Source organism: Opisthorchis viverrini (genome assembly GCF_000715545.1).
Source record: "Opisthorchis viverrini unplaced genomic scaffold opera_v5_454, whole genome shotgun sequence".
Taxonomy (NCBI): Eukaryota; Metazoa; Platyhelminthes; class Trematoda; order Opisthorchiida; family Opisthorchiidae; genus Opisthorchis; species Opisthorchis viverrini.
This window is the reverse complement of record NW_008752105.1, coordinates 85,532-105,724: the sequence shown is the minus strand read 5'-3', so window position 1 is coordinate 105,724 and position 20,193 is coordinate 85,532. Positions and strand designations below refer to the sequence as shown.

The 20,193-nt window shown below is 43.3% G+C and overlaps 2 protein-coding genes across 2 annotated transcripts in view; both read right to left on the bottom strand.

Moving 5' to 3' along the window:
- The window catches only part of T265_11095 (hypothetical protein), a gene marked incomplete at both ends in the record, with an annotated part of 68,217 nt that extends 52,252 nt beyond the window's left edge, over positions 1-15,965 (bottom strand). The window contains 3 exons of the mRNA XM_009177659.1: positions 6,111-6,218; positions 9,513-9,727; positions 15,879-15,965. Of these exons, the coding sequence (XP_009175923.1) occupies positions 6,111-6,218; positions 9,513-9,695 (291 nt within the window). The remainder of the gene's footprint in view (positions 1-6,110; positions 6,219-9,512; positions 9,728-15,878) is intronic.
- Positions 15,966-19,829: 3,864 nt separating this feature from the next.
- T265_15343 (hypothetical protein) overlaps positions 19,830-20,193 on the bottom strand; it is a gene marked incomplete at both ends in the record, with an annotated part of 4,581 nt that continues 4,217 nt past the window's right edge. The window contains one exon of the mRNA XM_009177658.1: positions 19,830-20,064. Coding sequence (XP_009175922.1) covers positions 19,830-20,064 — 235 coding nt within the window. The remainder of the gene's footprint in view (positions 20,065-20,193) is intronic.

Below are 20,193 nucleotides of genomic sequence, written 5' to 3'. Positions count from 1 at the left end.
AATTAAATCAACTCTTTGTACGAACACTATCAGTTGGCGCAATCAAACAAGCTTTTAGCCAATTTAAGTTCATTCTCCAATCCTACACAGCAGTAATATTTTGACAATGCAAAAACAAAGTATTTGTCTGCGGTCAATCTGTCTAGTCGATTTGTTCCGATGGGACTGTACAACCGGGGAGGGGGTTTCAGACGGCGTACGTCAGTGCCATATATTATGGATAAATAGTGACCCATTACGGGTACCACAGTTGCGCAGCCGCTGGAATTCCGTTCAACCCAAGTAACGGAAAACTCACGGTCAATCTGCTAGATCCGGAGGGATCTGGGGAATTGGACTGTTTGATCTTCCAAACTGTGCCCAACAATGATGGTGATAGGCTTGGACAACAAGTCACTTTACAAAATATGCACAGCTTACTACATCAAAGACAACTAATGGTCCTACAGTTTTTTTAAAATGTTTCAGATGATAAGAAGTATTGATTGCACACAGTTACTGCATTGCATAAATCTTTCTGGGGCCATTTATCATTCAATTGTGTCTTGCTAGAGTCTGTTTCTGGAGCAACCTCAATAGCCTGAAAAGAAGTACCGAAACAAAGATGGTTCAGCCTAATCTCTTGGACACAGTGAGATGAACAGTGGATGATTACACACCCATACCTATAAGAGCACAAAAGGTACACGTTTTGAGTGCACACGCCGTCCAGAGGGGAGCGTTTAAAACGAAGTTTCGCTCAAATTTACTTTTGAGCCTTTTTGAATACCTTTCAAGGGATTCAGCGAAATTCATATTGACAAGAATTTCTATTTTTATTTCTACTTCACTACGCTAACGAAGGAGGTTCTTCCACTGAAGCTAGAATTCATCCCGTTTGAAAATGATTAATAACGGTGATGAGTTAACTTTGTTAGATACACTCGTTTTCATATGAAAAAAGTTATGAACAGTCTAAGACCAGAAGACTACCAAATGTGGTACTTTGATTTCATTTACTTCGAACTTGAATGGTTGATATAAAAAACCAGCTACATGAACCATCTCACGGTTCTTTGCTAGATTATTCTGTATTTGGTGAGGCGGAATTTTCCTTGCTATCTGCAGTTCCCCATAAGCGGCAAAACAGTGAACCCTGATAGATTTTTTTCGCGTTCAGTCATCGATGGTTTAGTTCCCTACAGGATTCTCGTTCCAACGGAGACATGAGCAAGTACCACGTGAAATTTTCATAAAATTGAACATGCACACCTGCCGAAAGAAGATAGATCAACGGCTTCGAATCAACGTCACAAAGTTACTGCTGCTGGATACCCTACAAAGGCCCCAGACAGATGTTACTGACAACCCGATATTACTCACTTCCGCATATGTCGTTTAAGCTTGCTTTACAGCTCGTAGGAATTAGAGTTTCTGGAATAACTAACGGAGTCAGATGCCATGGACCTCTGAAGGATTCCTCCAACAGCAGGACATATGCCATGGAGTTCCACTTGATTCGTCGTACAATCAGGCATGCCTAAAAGTCAAAAGTTAACTTTTAAAAGTCTGACTATTGAGAGTTGGGATAGAGTGCATGGGTTAAACAGTTGTGCATGCGCAGGCGGTTCTAATTAAAGTCGGCTTTTCATCAGCTCGTTTAGCGCGGTCATTCAACGCTCGTTACCAACTGTTCCCGTCAAATTGATCGCTAGGAAAGAACCTGAGTCTCGACTAAACCCTTCATCGACTTGTATTCTGTGGACAAAATCCATCAAACGCACTTCATGGTTTGCTCTTCTCAATCCATCTAGCCAAGATAGCGTTTGCAAGACAATTTTCCGCACTGAGGACAAACGAATGTCACCAGAATTGACCAAAATCACGAAAACTACGTTGAACGGTATGGCAACGCATGATTTCTAGAAGATTTCGACGTGCGAAATTACTTCGTCATCTTGGTCGAGGTCTTTCGTCATCCAGACGTTAAAAAATGTACCGCCGCAGTAACTGTTCAGCCAGCAATGGACCAGCAACACTCTTTGCAATTGCTTCGGAAATTTGAATGGTGTCTGTAATTTATAAACATTCGTCCTTTTGCGAAACGAAAATCCACGAATAACAAGCCAGCTCCTGCATTGGGCATACTGACCCAATCGTCAGTCAACCCCCCCCCCCAAGCACCAGACAATTACCATGCTCCCTGATACCAACGTTACTTTTGGTTCAACGGATCGGACGACGCTTATGGAAGGGCGGTTGGCAACCAGCCAAGTCACTCAACAGTCCTCTTGACTGTCTCAGCATCCAACTAGATGCGACACTAGGAGGGGGGGGGGCGCAGACAACCAATCGTTCGTGTCCCTACGTTTTGCAGTTCACTAACCAATCTTCGCAGCGTACTTCATTTTTCGCTTTTATTTTAACCATTAGATATGCACTGACCTGATGACGAGATCCCGAAAACATTACTGTTCGTCGCTGTGTTATTTTTCAAACCATGGAGATATTTGCAAACATCCTCAGGTGATTGCATGACAAAACCTATGCCTGAAGAAGAGCCCACACATGCTTAACTTGTTTCTCAGTATCTACCAAAGTGAACCATCCCCCCGTTTCTGTTCGGTTAACCATGTGCTCAAAATTCCTGTCACTGGTGTCAACAAATATGGCATCGACCTACTTTCGGGGAACGGCAGCCACGAACTAGACGACGCAGATGACATTGTTCCACCAGGAAGCCACCAGGTTGTCGACTGAGCTCATTCGACACAAAGCGTTCTCGCTATCATGGTGAAGAAGATTGGCCAAACTATGGACTTGCGTTAACCCCAAAAATGCCGCATTTGTGTTGAATGTGTTGGACGGTCGCATGGCACTTTTCATAGATGTCATGGGTGGCTTGCTCCAGTCAACAGCCTCCGACGACTGTCAGCGTTCGACCATCGCTGTTCATGGAGTATCTCTCGCTTTTCGATAGCGGCTGCATGCAAGCAACATCGAGGAAGTTCTACTCATCTTGCATAACTATTGCAAGACGGACTTACCAAAAGTTAATTCTGAACGGCAATTCAGTTGACTTGGAGACGCTTTATGAAATTTGCCCTACCAGCTCTGTGGACATGGTATGACGGCGCTGAGGGTAAATACTTCCATACACAGGGGCCAGTTCACAAAAATAGGCATTTCGGTCACTTAGCAGTGTATGTATAGAAAACCTCGTGGTGCGTTATACAAGTGTAGATCAAGTGGCCCTTTATCTGTTGCCGAGATTTGCAGTCTTTTTGCAATTGGTTGTTGACCTGTTCCCCGAGCTTGGAGATCCGCTTACACCCAATCTACAACCAAACTGGGGGCACATTTCGGGCATTTTATTCTAAAATTTCAGCTAACGAAGTTTTATTTGTATTCTTATTTAAGTCTTAAGTGGTTAGAGCGCGAATTTATTGACCGGAAGGTCTGTGGTTCGCATTCGACCTCTGCCTCTCGAATTCCCTTGTCTAGTTTGGGCAAGCTGGCAGTATTTCAGCCCTCGTGCTTCCTTCGGGTAGCATGGCAGCTGGGCACTATAAGGGTGTTACAGTTGAGCGATTTTTAAAATATCTTCTTGGTCTAAATTCTCATTCGGATGAGGTTTTATTGCACGCCAATGAACTGTCACACAGAAGAAAAGGAGCTTCTTCACGTTTATTATTATTTAAATCCAACTCATTTGGAAAGAAATCAAAGTTCACTTATTCAACAAGGATGGACGACGCGAGAATGAAATTTAGCTATCACACAAATACAACGTGAACAAAATGTTGCTGAACTAATGACCTCCACAACTCCAGAAAGGCTTGGTAAATTTCTGGGTAATCTTTCGCTCTTAACACGGTTTGCTTTCGCTCAATACCAACACAGAGAGTTGCCTAATGAAATAAACTCATTATTGAGTTGTACTGAGTCAATCAGATCAAGCGTATAAAAAATTTGTGGAAACTGTTAATTACGTGACGTAATTCTTTGTTTTCCTATTCCTCAGGCTAATTCATCACCCTTCCGGTGACTGCTCAAGTTTCAAGACTGAATTGTTCTATGTTACACAAAGTCGACTCTGCCTCAACCGTTTTTCTGTAGATGATTTGTTCACATTCATTTCTGGGTTTGTCTCACTTTGAACTGAACAACATTTTTCCCGTTAAACTTGTCCGAAAGCACACTGCCCTTCGTGTGCCATCCTGTGTTGCTAACTGCCCAAGGTCTAATCTAGCTGTAAGCTTTTCCTTAGTTCTCCTCAAGATTTACGGTTAATTTCCTCACGATTTACTGTTAATTTCCTATAGAACCACGGTCTACCTATCTATACTGTCTGCCAACGTTCAATTCAATATATTGTTTACTGATCAATTGCGACTGCTGGAGAAACGCAGGTGAAGTTCGTCGAATTCGGTTTCGCCGCAATTATTACTGACCGTCCGTTATTAAATAAGACTACAGGTTACCTGTCAGATGGGGCAACTAGATCATGCGTTTAGTCTAAGTAACCAATTCCTTGCTTTGAGATCACGGCCTTAGCACAGGATCGTACAGGAACCAAATTCTCGGCGACTGGGTTCTCTAACGAATGTTCCTATTCGAATGGAAAGTAAGTTTGTTAATTCAGATGAACTGAATGCTGCCAATTCCTTCATGGAGAGCAACATAATCATTTTAGTCAACGGCTTAATTGTAATAGAATTCCGAACGAGATATTGAAGAGCTGAGGTAACCAGATCAGTTAATCTAAATCGAGGAATTGTTCGTTTGACTGTAGCTCAGCTGCTAAGTTGAGGCACAAGGGCTGAGATACGGACAGGTTGCCGAACTATTGACAATCGAGATGTTGGCGTTGGGTTAGAATCACGGAGTTTCCGGTCGGCAATCTCGCGTCCTGAAAACCGAGCTATCTCGAGCTCAGGTCACCTGCACTGTAACCTTTCAATGAGGCTTGGCAGCACCAATTAAATGGTTGTCCGGTTGTCAGATCTCAAATTACGCTCGGTTAAGTAGAAAAACTAACCTTACGTATTCTTCCACATGGGGGCCTGCATGAAAGCTGACCTATTGATGTATACGTGCCATGTAGCCGAAAGCAAGAGCACCCAAGGAGTGGATGGCATAAAAGCAGGAACTTACTGAGCTTATACCTTGACCTTTTTAAATATCTAGAAGTACAAGTTCACACAGCCCTACCACAGTCGCGGGACCAATCAGAGCTCCATGAGGATGGGGCAACCGCAAAAGCAACAGAGGGGAATCGTAAATAAAGATGAGAGAAGCAAACTGGTTGAGTAACAACAAGCATTTCATAAAACTTGACAGACCACAACTTTTCGACAGCACACGACCGGCTCCATCCTTCTTGGGGATCATCAGGTAGGTGCAGAGCTAGAGTTTCCGTCAGCTTTATGTTGTTCTTGAACCTAAACTAGACGGGATTCGTCAGATACTCTCATTTGCATACGAATTTAGTTTTGACGGGATACTCAACTCAATTCAGCTAAATTTCTCTTTTAGGATTATCTTCTTCAACCGGGTTCAAGTAGAACAAAAGGTTGACAGAAATTCGGGGACTGTGTTTATCTGGTCAGTCCCAAGAAGGGTGAAATTGGTCATAAGCAGTGGAAGAGTTTTCGGCAACCTTGTGAGTAGCTTACTTTATTAAAAAATATACTGCGATATTTCGAATATCGTACCAACTGAAACATATAACGGCCCTTTTGCAGCATATTCTGTTGCAAAGGAACAACACAAAAGGGAGATTCAGCTGAGATTCGGGGGAGTCACCGTTAAAGAGCAAACTGCTGTGCGAATGAATGTAGCTGGCAAAAATATTCATAATTTTACAAAGCTTTCTTGTGCAGAACTACATAGTTTTCATAGGAATTGAGTAAAAAACAGGTCAAAAATATATCTTACACGCTTGACACTTTATTACTCGGTTGCTTATCAAACGGTGAAAATGCGCACTCGTGTCGTGATGAAAAGGCAAAAACACTGCTAAGCTCACGTTTGAAGAGTTCTACAAAAAGAGTCATGGTGGAACGGGTCGTGTTTGCATGGCTTGGGTTATAAGCACGATTTCAGAGAGCAAAACACTGGAAACTCACTGGCAAAGAGTTGTTATCCACATAGCGTATTCCAAAGTAGGCTACTGACTCTGCCGCATTAAGATAGGAGCAAACCTCACGTAGCAGTTCTTTTCCAAGAGTTTTGGTCTGGTAGAAGAGAATAGAGGACTCAAACTTACAAACGTTACCAGTTTGAACGTAAACAACAATCCTAATTCAAATATGTGATCATTTGATGGCCACAATCATTCATCTACCCAACCATCATGCATACGAACGACTAAATAATGCGGTTTACACCCGCTGGCAGCCAGTAAATTATTCCTTAGAAGAAAAATAGTGCCACTGACTTCCATCGGGTGCCACAAGTCTAAAAACATCAACATCAACGTATCTTGTATATGAGACCAGTGAGAGATTCGGTAAAACAACTTCCATCGTAAAGCTGAAAGGTAAGCCAGTTTCTCAGGTCATCTTCACGTTAACAATAACTGATACGTACCTATCATAAAAATTGATCGCAGCTGTGTATAAGAGAAACAACACAGCTCACAACTGGAACTTCAAATTGCATGAAAGGGTCGACATGTGCTCTGTCTGATCACGTGGGGTCACGTGAAACTGAAAGTTTGGTGAACGGCACAAGCGTGCTCATCCGTGATCAGATGGCACAATCTAAACACGGTTACTGTGTGAATCAACATGAGTTTTGGCAGGACCTAGCCAGCGCAGCTACATTATAAGTTTGCGTCATGGTACATTGTTTTCAAGGACTGCATTACTTAGCACCGGGAACATTCGTGAATCAATTACTTCTCATCACCTGAGTAAGGTCTTCTGAGTCCAAGTCATTCGATGTTTCTCACATCGCCAACTATCGCGTGGAAACACCAAACCAGAACACTCAAGTACGTGAGGAGTTCAAGATGTGCAGTTCCGAACAAAATAAACCATAGAATTCTCAAGTTATATGCAGGCTAAACAATTTTGCATTAGAGAGGTCGACAAACTGCAGCTGAGTCGACCTCAACTTGAGGACCGAACATAAAATGCTCTCCACAGTAAACCTCGAGTACTGTGAGATTACATCCAGGATCTTTGACCTTCAAATGTCTTGGAGGCCAATAGTAAAAGCCCAACCGGAGTTCAGCGACCTATCTTCTCGCAATTTCCAGAACTCAGAGGGTTTCACACACTGTGTAATTCATTACTGTGTTATTCAACATATACCTTCCACTAGTCAGCGGCGCTTTCACACTATTAGCAGAGCCTGACTACGCACTAACAATGAGACTGAGATGTACACAGGCTGGCGTAGAGAGATTCAATACTGCGTCAAGCTGCAGGGGTAATGTTGTCATTTATTAGTGCGTGTGACTGAGAATCCTCATCATTGAAAAAAGGCACTGGAAGTAAAGAAAGTAATGGCGCTTTGACGGGCCACTAATAACATGCGGCACTAACCTATCCTTTTGCGATAGCATTCGAAACATACAGAATACGTACGTAGGCACATAGACTTCCAGTAATCCAGAATAGACAATGGTCTTGCAAACAGTGAATAACCTAAGTACCACTTGGCGATAGATACAACGACAACTCCTAAGAAAACCAATCTGCCCAATAAAAATCACTGTCACGAGGTTCCTTGATTCCCGGGCTAATGAAAGGTCGTGGCCGGATACCATACAACATGTTCCAAAAGGCTGAATACGGGGAAGAAACACAGATACGGTGGCTTTTCGTTTATCCAGGGACGAATTAGGTTTCCTCTTCAATTTGCACAGTTCGGACCAACGATACCCAAAGTGCGGAGCAAGCTAGTCGCTTGTCCTAAGCAGTTCTGTGGAACTGTCCACTTTACCACACCATCAGAGCAGTTGGCAACTGTACCACAGCTGTTGTGTGACAACAGAGTGAGGCAACTGGCACTTTAAACATAGACCGTAGGGGATTAGTATGCGACACACGAACGCCAAAGCTATGTTCCAATAACCTCTCCGAGGCAGTCAAGAATGGCTATACGTTGGTCACCTTTTATGTTCGCACGTAGATTCAAGTACAAGGAAAACTAGGGAAAATCAATGTCATTAGGAAATTCGGGCCGCATGATCACAGAATCATCATCAGAATAGTCACACCAGACGCCTATCTACCACAGCTTGCGAACTGAAGCTCTGGATGTCCTGGAAAAGTAGTGGAGCGATTTGTTTGTTTAATTGAGGCTGATTTACATGGGGCGCACGCAGAGTTCGGTGCGTTGGTTTATTTCGTCAGATGAATTCGTGCACGTGATGATCACTACGCTGTCAGTTAGTACGTAGTTGAAGATCCCGAAGCCTCTCACAACGGATACCCCAAGGCAAAATGAAGTGTGGGTTTCCTCTGATCAACAGACCAACAAGAATGGGACGCACTTTTAGCAGGCTGTCTAAAGAAGTTCCACGAACCAGTTTAGGAACCTGGCCAATTTGTATGTTATACGGAAAGTGAGTCAATGATTATTGAATACGTCTGTGTATTCTTGGAAAACCTAAAAAGCGTGAAGAACAGTTGCTCCTTGGATTCAAGTCGTGCCATGTCATCCAAAAACATATATCTGTTTGAGGTTTGATCTTATTAAGAATGGTGTCCGATTCACCGCTGCTTGTGGGTCTTTATCTTTCATTGTTTTGGTTAACCCTCTGTCCTGAGTCATCTGCTTGAAATAAAATTGAAAAGTCCCCTTCACCAGCCTCGGATGTGCTTATGGTAGCGTCGACCTCCAGGTACCTAAGTGCATGATGCTCTGCGGGACTGAGACCCAAGAGGTGTGGTCGTTGCCTTCGAATTATGCCGGCGATTCTGGGTAAAGTTACGTTCGACATTTCAGTGGCAAACTGCTCAGCACGTGTTCGATGTTTGGTGTGATATCCTACGGCATCCACGGTGTTAATCGAACAGTGAAGTTCAGCCCTTCCTACAAAAGCATGATTTCATTTTAATCCAAGGTCCTACACGAAAATTCGACAGCGATGTTCTCTGATCTAACCCGAGTTTTGGAAAATTATCGAAGAAGGCGGGTGGTGACTGTACATGCAACCTATGGAAATCCCCTTTGTGGGTATGGATGGGTCCCGATAGTGAATAAGCTCAGTGAAGGGTGAATATGTATTTTAGTAGCAGAACTCCAATCAACAGATTCGTAACATGGTGAATTTCATTCGTATTCAATTCTACGCGTGCGCAAATCACTATTACCAGTCAACGACAGGGATTGTTGGCCCTTCGAGCTCGCAACTAAATCATATCGTGACTAAGTAGTGGTTTTAATCAGTTTACTACTGATGAAAAACGTCGCACGGCGGAAACACTGATCAACTAGTTAACTAGTCATTTGGAATTATGCAAAATTTCCTGCAGGATGTTCTTTGTGCAATTTTACATAATACAAAAACTTACAGTGAATTCCATTGTAATGAATCTGTCATCCAGTAAGTGTATCCGTCGTTTTATGGCGTTGATACATTCGCTGCTTCCGAAAAATCGGAAGCTGGATAAACTGCTAATTGAGCCTCTAGACGGGGGCTTCAAAGCGTTCACGTGACTGTCTGCTGAACATCGACGGCCCTGATCATTTGACATGCTAGTGTAGTTTTGAAACGCCGGCTTGAGTACTACAGTAAGGAAAAGAAAAGAAAAATTCCGAAACGTCAAGAAGTAATGTCCTGGGGCACATCAAACAATGAATTACAGACCCTCGTTTTGGTTCGTATTCGCATGGTAAAACTCAGCATCCACAATCCATTGATCCTATCCAGTACATCCAGAATATTGAAACTACATGCAGTCTGCTCGTACTCAAATAATCGCGGTAAATCCTCACTGAGTGGTAGGCAGACTGTGTTACTTGAAACGATGTTCACGTCACACAAGCGTGTTTCGTCAGACTAGATACAATCAATAACAGTGCAGATATCACCACTCATGTGACAAACATACCCCCCCGGATTTGTGGCCATCCTGTTCTTAGTGAACATGTGCTCGACAGCCAAGCACACAATGTAATAACTAAATCTATGACATACTTTAGGCCCTCGATGCATATATCAGATTCGGGTGTCTTTAAGCGGCTTGCTGACAAAAATAATTGTCATCATGGTATATACAAGCCTTTGATGGTGCTCGGTACCAAGTATGTGTCTCATTATTACTATTACCATTACTATATTACACGCAGTCCTGAATAACAGTGGAAATTCCCGAATTCCACAATTCGGGGTTCCTTCAAGGTGTTGCTCATTTAATCACATGCACTCATGACAGACTCAGTTAACCCTGAGTGCCATATGAGTTCATATCGGTTTGACAGTCGGGAACCGTACGTATGTACAGTGGTAGGGGTCGTTGTAGCTAAGTTGCTGTAGCAACTGTAGCTAGGTTAATGAGTAAGAACAGATGCATAGACAAAATACCAACACTGGTTACTTGACATTGTCTTGTCGGTGAGTAACCCAAACCACCGGTATCCAAACCTCTTAGACGATATGCATATGAGCAATAAAGACTATTTTCTATGTTTTTCATGCTTTGTCTCCAGGTAGTGCGGTGTTCACTTTGTGGTATCTTCCAGTCTGAACCTGGCCCAGCAAACAGGTAATACCAAGGCAAACATTCGCTCAACATACGAAAGTACGTGATCACGGCCATTGTAATTATTGCGGACGAACCAGCTAGGGAAGTAGTCAACCAGTTGACAAAAAAAAGCACTCGTCACACTCAATCGCGGATTATTTGATGTCCCCATGATGTATATACAGTGCTTAGGAGGTACTAATGGGAAAACCAAGCTATCTGTTCCTTTTTTAAGCGTACAGCGGTTAGTCTTTGCAACCATAAGGCAACACCGGACGCGTCATAGATTTTACCTGTCACCGACAGGTTAATGTCACGTCGACCTAAAGGATATCCAGGTTGAAGGAAAGCAGGACGGGCTTTAGCGATTCTAGCATCCAGGTCATCAGCAATGCTGTCATCCGACGTGAAGCGATCACATAGCTTGGCATATCTGTCCACTATCTTCAGTGGCTCTTATGTCACGACCAAGTTTGCTGGTCCACTCGCATACTCATGTAGTAGCGCCTTTCACTTTGGAGATGAAAAAGCGTGTCCACAGTATTTTGATTTTCACTGTGTTTTGTTTCTGGATGGAATTTGGATCGTGTGTCGCGACATCACCAACAACTCCTTGTCTTTAGGGTCGCTCCCGGGAGGAAAGCTCCATGCCAGAGGCAGATAGCACTGAGGACGTTTCTTCGATAATTAACTTGATTGCAAAAATGAAGACGATAGGCGAGAAAAAGCAAACAGCGCGAACACAAATTTCTTGACTTCACCTTCTGTTGGTGCTTAGAAGTTGATGTTTCACTGCGCTCGTTATGCTGGGTACCTCGAACCAGCTTCTTTCTCCTCAAAATATTTCACCCAACAAATCAATTGTCCAAACTTAGTACGAACTTATGTACCGTCTTTTACCGTACTAATTTCATTGAGCGGAGACTTTCTTGGTTAAGTGAATAAGCTGGAAAAGAGTTTGACTACTTCCAAACACCGCCGCCCTTCCCATTTTCTGGAATTTCCTTAACCGCCACTACACCTGGCCAGTTTTCAGACTACAAGTTTAGAATCATTTCGGGGATCTCACTGAATCATACTGTCGTTCAAGCCACGACTGGGGCATGAACCGTAGTGAGTTCCAGCTTGTAATGGGCCGTGGCCTCCTTTTCGGACACGCACAATCAAACGTCAAATTCGTTGTGTTTCAGGTTTCCAACCAGTCTTCATTTTTCCAACCGCTCTTCTTCATGTTCGTAATTTGTCCAGACAGCTGTTGCTAATAGGCTACTCTGGCGACCGAATTTCACAGGCGGTGGATATCATTGCAATGGATGATTTTTTTTTCATTGGTGGCTGGCAAACAGCCTTGGAAATGAACCGCGGCCCAATCTGACTCCGTACACATATTCGAAAAGAAACACAAAATCGGTATCTGTAGCCAATTGTTATATGGTCAGTCAGAGTGCTTGATTGGTCACAGTTTGAATGGCGCCAGTCACTGCAACGCTCTAGTTTGTGTTCCCAATATCCTGATGGTGATCAGCGTAGAGTTGTAAGAAAGGGTTGTCCTTGTCAGTTCTGGGGACTTCCAAACTAAATCTCCCGCCAAGACAATTCTCATACATACGGATTTTTCTTAACCGAGCAGATTACTGATATCTGGGTACTTGGCCATTCACATAAGATACGAAAGTTTTATCATTAAAAGTGCCTTTGACGGTGTTCGAGCGGATTCTAGCAGATCCAGCCAGTCTAACTGAACACAGTTGTTCATGGGAATGCCACCAGAGGGAGCGTCTACAGATCAACCCAATGCCCACACCATTATGACAGCGGGGAGACGCTTCGGGATCACCTGACACCCGGATAGTAAACCACGAACGACATGGGCTGCGTTGGGCCGTGTTCAGATGTATTACCATGCTAGAGTTATTCAGACACATTCCGGAGATACAGCACAGAGAGAAGAGTATGAGCAAGGGAGATCTGTTGACCAATTCGACAACGAGTACGGTCATGAAATGCCTCCATTCCGAACGGATTTGCTAATGATAGTAGTGTATGGTTGTGTTTTGTTTTTCTGTATGGAAGGCCAAGAATCGACGTTCAATCTCTAGAGGTGGAAAATTAAGAAGATAAGCCGTCACTCCTAAGCTGCCTAACCAGATGTCAATTCCCTGTTGTCCAGACTGGGGAAATCTTTTTGATTTATCTCATCCCACTTTGAACCTCGGCTCAAAAGTCTGAATCATTATGTAGTTGAAAAAGGAGAGGTTCTGTTCTGGGACCCTGCTTATAGCCCCTAATTCAGCAATTTCACCCGCAAGGCAATAGGCGTGAAGCTTTTGAAGGGAACCTTCGCAGAACCAATGACTCAACAGTCTGGCTCATTTGGATTTGCGAGGATTATCTAGCCCGAACGCATATGGAGCAAGACATTAATGTCTGACTTATGGTGCTACTGCGAAAAGCACGAGTCTTGAACAGCGTCAAACTTCGTTTTGAAAACTATTTCAACAGCAGTGAATAGTACATCAGAGGTCATTTGGGTGATCGGAAAGTGCGGCTTTTAGCGGCGAACTTTTTTACTCTGTCGTTCTTCCAGGGGAAGGCTTCCATAGATGTGGACATGCTAGTGGCCTAGAGGAAACAGCTAACCGTCTTCGGAGTGCTTTCACGGAGAATAGTACAACTTTATCCCAAGAACGCCTCTTAGTACGATCACTTGTAGCATGAGAGCTTGATGCTGTTTTTCTGATGGCACCCCGTTGGCTTTCCGGGCATAGGTGAACCAGTTTATCCCGATGGATCAGTGCAACATTCAAGCCGGATTGCACGCAGTTAGTGAGGTGACAGACTGAATAAAAAGCAGACAATCGTAAACTCCGAGTCGTCCGACAATAAAGACCAACAAGCAGCTAGAAAGAATGAGGCCCACAACTCCTCGCTTTCTTCTTCTCAATGCAACGCAGAAAAGCAAGGGCCAAAAGATGCCAAAAATTCTCTGCTTCACTAAATGAATCGCACATGCAATAAATGAAGAAGCAATGAAAAGTGTAACAATGCGCTTTTAGGAGGCAGCACGAGAAATTCAACGCTTTTCTGAAGTTCTTACCACGTCAGAATCAAGGCCGACAAATGAGTGAGGCATATTGCACCCAGAGGTGGAGAGCATACAGCATGAATACTCACATAAACCACAGAGCAGACACGCAAACATCAACCACAGCAAAGTGAACAGCGCATTTCTCCATCTCAAGAGGAGATCGGTACTTCAAATATTCGCTTTTGGAATAAAAAAACAGCTAGAAGGGATATGCTCGTCGCGAACTTTCTACGGAAAGCTGCCTGATATCATCGAACCCAGTTATTTAAATCTATTCAAAAACTTGAACACAAAGAGGATTTCGACCGGGCTGGTGAAGAAGCTGTGATTGTGTCTCTCAATATGGAAAGATAAACCAAGTGGGTACACGATAAATACAGTGACATCCACCTGTCTAGCTGTAGAGTTACGATGTTGGCATGAGACCAAGAAGACTGGCTGAGTCTTCAAAAGACAAGGTCTTAGATTAAACAAAATGTGCTGCATGAGACGTAGCACAATTGTATTGATTTTAACTCCAGAACTTCATTGAACAATGGGTCCTATAGCTCCGATCGTCATTGTGGAAGCAGGTGGCTTTTTTCACTGGACTGTGGATCATGGTGACTGCTTTAGCAGAGACAAAGAAGAGTACGCATCTGATCCATAATGCCACCTCTAGCGACGCGAATCATGTTATTCAGGAAATCCTGTTGAGGTTAAGCCTGCACACTCAATGTCCAACACAGATCCACACTTTATAACGATACGGACGTACACGCTGTTGAGAGTGCACATCAGCAATATATAGATTTGGCATTTGTTTGTGGCCTCACAGAGTAGGCGTCATCACCTCACTCAGCGAACTCATGCTTCTTGTTTCGTTTCGTCTAGGGCAGTACCCTGGTAAACGTGCTCAAGTTATGAGTAGTACTGTAGTACTGTTGAGCCGTGTACATTTGCTGGGATGATTGCAACGCCATGTCCTGATTTTTTATCCCACTAGCTTTCTCACCCTCGTGCGAGTGTACTGCGAATACCGTGCTCGGAAAGAAATCACTTGTAACTCTTCCCAGTGGGTTGTTTTACAGTGATGAGAACCAACTGATGGGCGATAGTAAAAGCAGTTGAATTTAAAATGATATCAGTGGCTGATCATTCGATTATAACGGAAATGTTGACATAAAGTGACCAGATAAGTAGCTTCTGACAAAGCAGGCCTCGCATGAAGATCAAGTTTGCCGTAAGTTATGCACGACCTGAAGGTCACCCGCAAACGCATTGTGTGGATAGCTGATAGTCTTTCTGACTTAGTAATTCAAAAGATTTAGTGAAGCATCCGAATAATAGCAATGATGTTCCATACCCCGAAACTTCAGTTTTTATATGGGTCGCGCCGTACGAGTCAGTCGCGATCAGTAAAGTCGATCTCTGGACTTGCTGTATAAAGTCCACCATTCTCTTTATAAATTAGTAAATTACGACGCCCATCTGCCAAAATCTTCTGCGTACTAGGCTCGGTGACTAATTTCGAGAGCAAGTTCTCGAATTCCACTATTTAACTGAGCATAAATGATAGATCGTCGCCTCTTTTAACTCATTTACATATCAATTTGGTCTTCACGAGAGACTCAGTTGAATCCCTCGTTTATGCTATTCTTCTTACTCTTCTTTGGTAAGAATGCTCGCGCTAACGGGAGATTCCATATCAGCTACCCGCAAGGCGCATTTTGTGCTCTACGAAATCCACAACTTGGCAGAATGATGTGTTCCGAGAACATGAAAGGAGAAGTTTGGGTAGCACGTAACAAAGGTTATCAAAATCATATCGACTGGGAGCGCGCTACGATGATAACTATATGTGTCCATTCCCAAAAAGGTAAAATATTCGCCCTCACTCAGTACTCAGTACTGTAGTAATTCAGTATGAGAATACATTACAATATCTACGAAGCACCGACACGTAATATGATAGTCCCCACCTAAACCCCGAAAAAAGGCTAGAAGGGCCGATTGTTTTCTACGACACAAAAACCAGCTGTCTTATTCCACTTCCTCACACAGTCTAAGAATCAAATCTATATGGCGTTCGCTTTACACCGCATACGAGAAACGATCATACCAACCTTGCCGAATGCTTCCGGTCGATACAGAAAGGTGAAAGGACCGGCAACATAAATCAACGTTTCAACAGAGTAGTCAGTAATGTCGCTGAAACAGAAGCACAGGAAACGAGGCATACGTAACTAATTTAAGAAATCAGATCAATATTTCGCGGTTAGTGCACTCATAGTCCAGTTCATCACTCAAATAAGTTGGAGAGAAAATGTGCAGACAAATACCTTAGCCAGTTGATTATGTGTTTTTTTACCCCGGAAAAATTCGGCCTAAATAACGCCTGACATCTCGCCCTTAGCACTACTTGTCATGTAATTCCTCTACGTGGTATGGGTCAACCCGAAGTCCGCTAATAAACCTAACGAGGTCACTCATTAACTAGATGTGCAAAGGTTTTTCCGAATATTTTTCGGAATTTTATCTGGTTTACTCGGTACTTCCTTTTTTCGAGAAAAATCAATTTGCCACGACCTGCAAATAAATTATGACTATCTCTGGAGGTTCAGCTGACTGAGAGCGGCTCATCGTCAATTTGAAATTTCGAATGATACATAAAATAATCGGCAAGGTTGGTAGAAACTTTGCACTTAGTGATGACTTAAACTTTATTAAAATTGAGGTGGTTAGAACGCAAATTTACTCATGGAAGGTCCGTGGTTCGAACCTGTCCTATTCATCTCAGCTTCTCCTGTTTAACATTGAGTAATCTGGCAGTATCCCAACCCTTGTGTTTCATTTGGGTGACATGGAAGCCAGGCACCGAAAGGGTATTAGAGTTAAATGATGGGACTGAGGTCTAAATCAGGGTCAGAAAAAATGGTTCCACGATCAATGATTACCACTTGCTTAAGTCTTTTTCTTATCTAACTTCCTACAGTATCCTGTCACGTAATCTTGAGTGGGTGCCTGGCTTCTGATGGAACTGCAGCTAAAAATGAGCTGGAACCAACGGCTTTCTGTCCAGCAGAATGTTCTCTCAGAACCAAACAGTCATGTCATTCACAGGTCGTCTAATGTTTCCCAGTATTGAGTAAACTTCTAGAGGAGCGGCTATAATAGTCCGGCAAAGTTCCTCCATGATTATTTCCAACTTAGCGAGGCTAAATCCGCCAGCCGAGGTGTCGGAAATTCCTGCATTTGAAGACCTAGTTTGTCGAACTTTAAAAAAACTAGCAATATAGAGGGCTAGTGCATTTGTTCCATTATATACAAGCCAAGTTACCCTTGCGTACCAAATGGTAGCCATAATAAGGCGTCATTTCAAAGCAAGAGCATTTCACCCGACAACTATCTTAGAGACGGCAAACGAGTTCTGGAGTTGATTACCCATAATAAGTCATATCCAAACGATTCAGTTAGAGTGAACCGCCACCTCTCTACTAGCAACAGCTGGGGCGGATCACTTCTAAAGTTGTACAACAAACGTAAGGGTAATATTATTATCCCTTTAGTTTCATACAGAAGCATCATGCTGCAATCACTTAATAACCTGTCTTACTGATAAGTTCCGTCAGCATCTAGATAGAATCTGGCTAGCAAAAGCATTCGGCTTCCTTTGAGAGCCCGCGTTTGTCCTTCCTCTAAAGAATCTGTCTAGGCTGAAACGTTTGAGACCACACACCTATAGCTTACACCCAACTAGCACTAACGCATGTCCAACCACCGTTTACCCATAATAATAATATTATTATTATTGATAATAATAATCGTTCAACTCTAAAACCGTTTTAACGCCTGGCTACCATGCCACCAGAAGGGAGTACGAGGGACGCAGGTCCAATTACTGTAAATGGAAACCGCGATGGGATTTCCGAAATACAGAAGATGTTTAACGATAAATTATCAACAGCTGGCGCAAGTACTGCTCATTGACCGACTTTTCTGATGGTCCCAACACTAGATAATGAGATAAAATTTAGAGAATGGCGTCCAGCTGCTGAAAATAAGGCGGTAAATATGAGCGTTCTGTGCGGTTGTTCATTGCTATGAGTGTCCGGTTGACGTATCTACGGCTAGGCCCTAATATGTTCTTATTAAACGAAGGGAGAAGGTAACTGAAAAGGAATGACTTAGATGGGTCGCGTATCCACCTTGTTGTGTGTAGCAAATAAGTCGTCCCAACTGATATTACGACATAAATGCCCATGCGGTATGAAGGAACTCTCAGTCCTAGGTTTCACGGTTGTATGTAGGCTATATATAGTGCAGGTTTCTAGCCTGAAGGAGTGCCATTTACCTGCACTGCCTAATGCCGGTCCATAAGGAATTCGAATGATCGTTACTAAACCGTAGACAAGCAACTAGTCTCCCGAACAGGATCCAAAACTCAGCTTGGTTGACCACCTTTGAGAATTTGACTGAAACGCCGTCCATCTTCTGCAGTTTTCTCGTCAACAAGCAACGTTTCTCGCACCAGCAGCATGATAAACAGCCAGGATTTACCATGGACAAATCCATTTTGTATCTTTGATAATACATTTCAAGAGGTCATCTATTCTTCAGCCACTTTTGGAACTGCCTTTTCCAAGACCTTACATAGAACACTTGTAAGGCAGGGCTGCAGAGTGATGCTTTGGACTTACTCCCATTCTTTTGAAGCGGCTTGGCAATGCCGAGGTCCTCATCATTCGGCATTCAGCTGGTGTTCACCCATATATGATAGATATTCATTCATCAAAGGTACCGCTGTCACTGAAACCAAATCTTTGAGAATTATTGGCTAGAAACGATCGAGTTCCAGAGCTAAGTAGCAATCAGAATGTTTCTGCAACCTTCCCCATGCTACTCTGTTGTTAGGTGGAGGGTGTTGTGCTGTTGTTGCCGGAAGTATCAGTTAGGGAATAACACGACGCGAAGTGTTCTGCTTTGAGCTCTTCTTGGGGCTGATCACCAATTTGTTCTCCGCAAACTTCATCAACCGTGATCATCTTGCTGGCGAAGCTGGCGATTCACATTTGAATATAAGCTGTTTCTGTGGTGGAATGCAACTATACTGACGTCCTCTCACACACCAGTATTCTTCTCCGATAGTATCCATCCGTGGTGTTGGCGGCCAATAGCGATGGCACTCTAATAACCATCTGTTCACAAGGAACTTCTTCAGCTATGAGACCTGTTGTATAGTTGTTGCAAGTTGACTTTGAATGTGCTTCACACCACTTCCAAATCCGCTTTCCTAGTGACAATTAAGTTCACTTTTAAGGACTTTTCCACACCTTAATTATATCCACTCTCCATTGGTTGGGTATTCATACTTGTCTTGGGTTATGTCCTCGTCCTGATCAGATGACAGCTTTCTTGATCGTGGCTGGTGACGTCATTTATAAATACTAAATTAACAACATATTGCGGGTCAGTATACGATGTTTCGACCTCCGTCCTTGAAGCAGACATCCGCTTTTTTCATCATTTGCGGTACCTGTTGCTCCCTGATCATCTTTTAGAATTACTTTTCAACAGCAGAGGCTCTCCTGATCATCTTCAATATGTGCCAATAGATTTTCTGCAAAGTGGAATCCCCCAAAAGTTATAATTGTCATTACAGAAGACCGTGAGGAGTGTAGTCAGCATGGTTCCAGATTTCACCAGATTACCACAGATAACAGAGTTCAGCGTTTGGTTGTTGGTCTGTTCGTCGAGCTTGGCAGTTGGATTGCAAACGTCTCATCACCAATCGAGGTGGCATCGTCAGTGCAAGGTTGAGTGGGTAAATTCTTCCTCTTCTGCCTGTGATTATATAGCTTCCAAACAGTATCTGGTAGTTCTGGAAACGGTCGTCGTATAGTTTGATTGGTCTACTGTAAATCTCACGTGGTCTCAATCTCTCTCGAACCGACCAGACACAGGAGATTGAGACCACGTGAGATTTACAGTAGACCAATCAAACTATACGACGACCGTTTCCAGAACTACCAGATACTGTATAGAAGCTATATAATCACAGACAGAAGAGGAGGAATTCACCCACTCAACCCTGCACTGACGATGTCACCTCGATTGGTGATGAAACGTTTGCAATCCAACTGCCAAGCTCGGCGAACAGACCAACAACCAAATAAATCAATCAATTTAGAAAAAGCCGCTGAGTGCTTAGGCACGCCACAGAAGCATGACCGAATGTGACCAGATTTCAGGCACTTCATAGAAGCACTGTCGATGGTGTGCAACTCAACGCCTATCGGGAAGCCTGGATCACTGTCAAAAATTGCCGTTTAAATAGCACGGAGCCGTCGTCACTTCTGCACTCGCACGCACTCGCTTGTTTGGAATAAAGCCCCTGTGTTCCTTATCAGTGAGTCTTCTCCCGGCACCAGGCACTGGAGT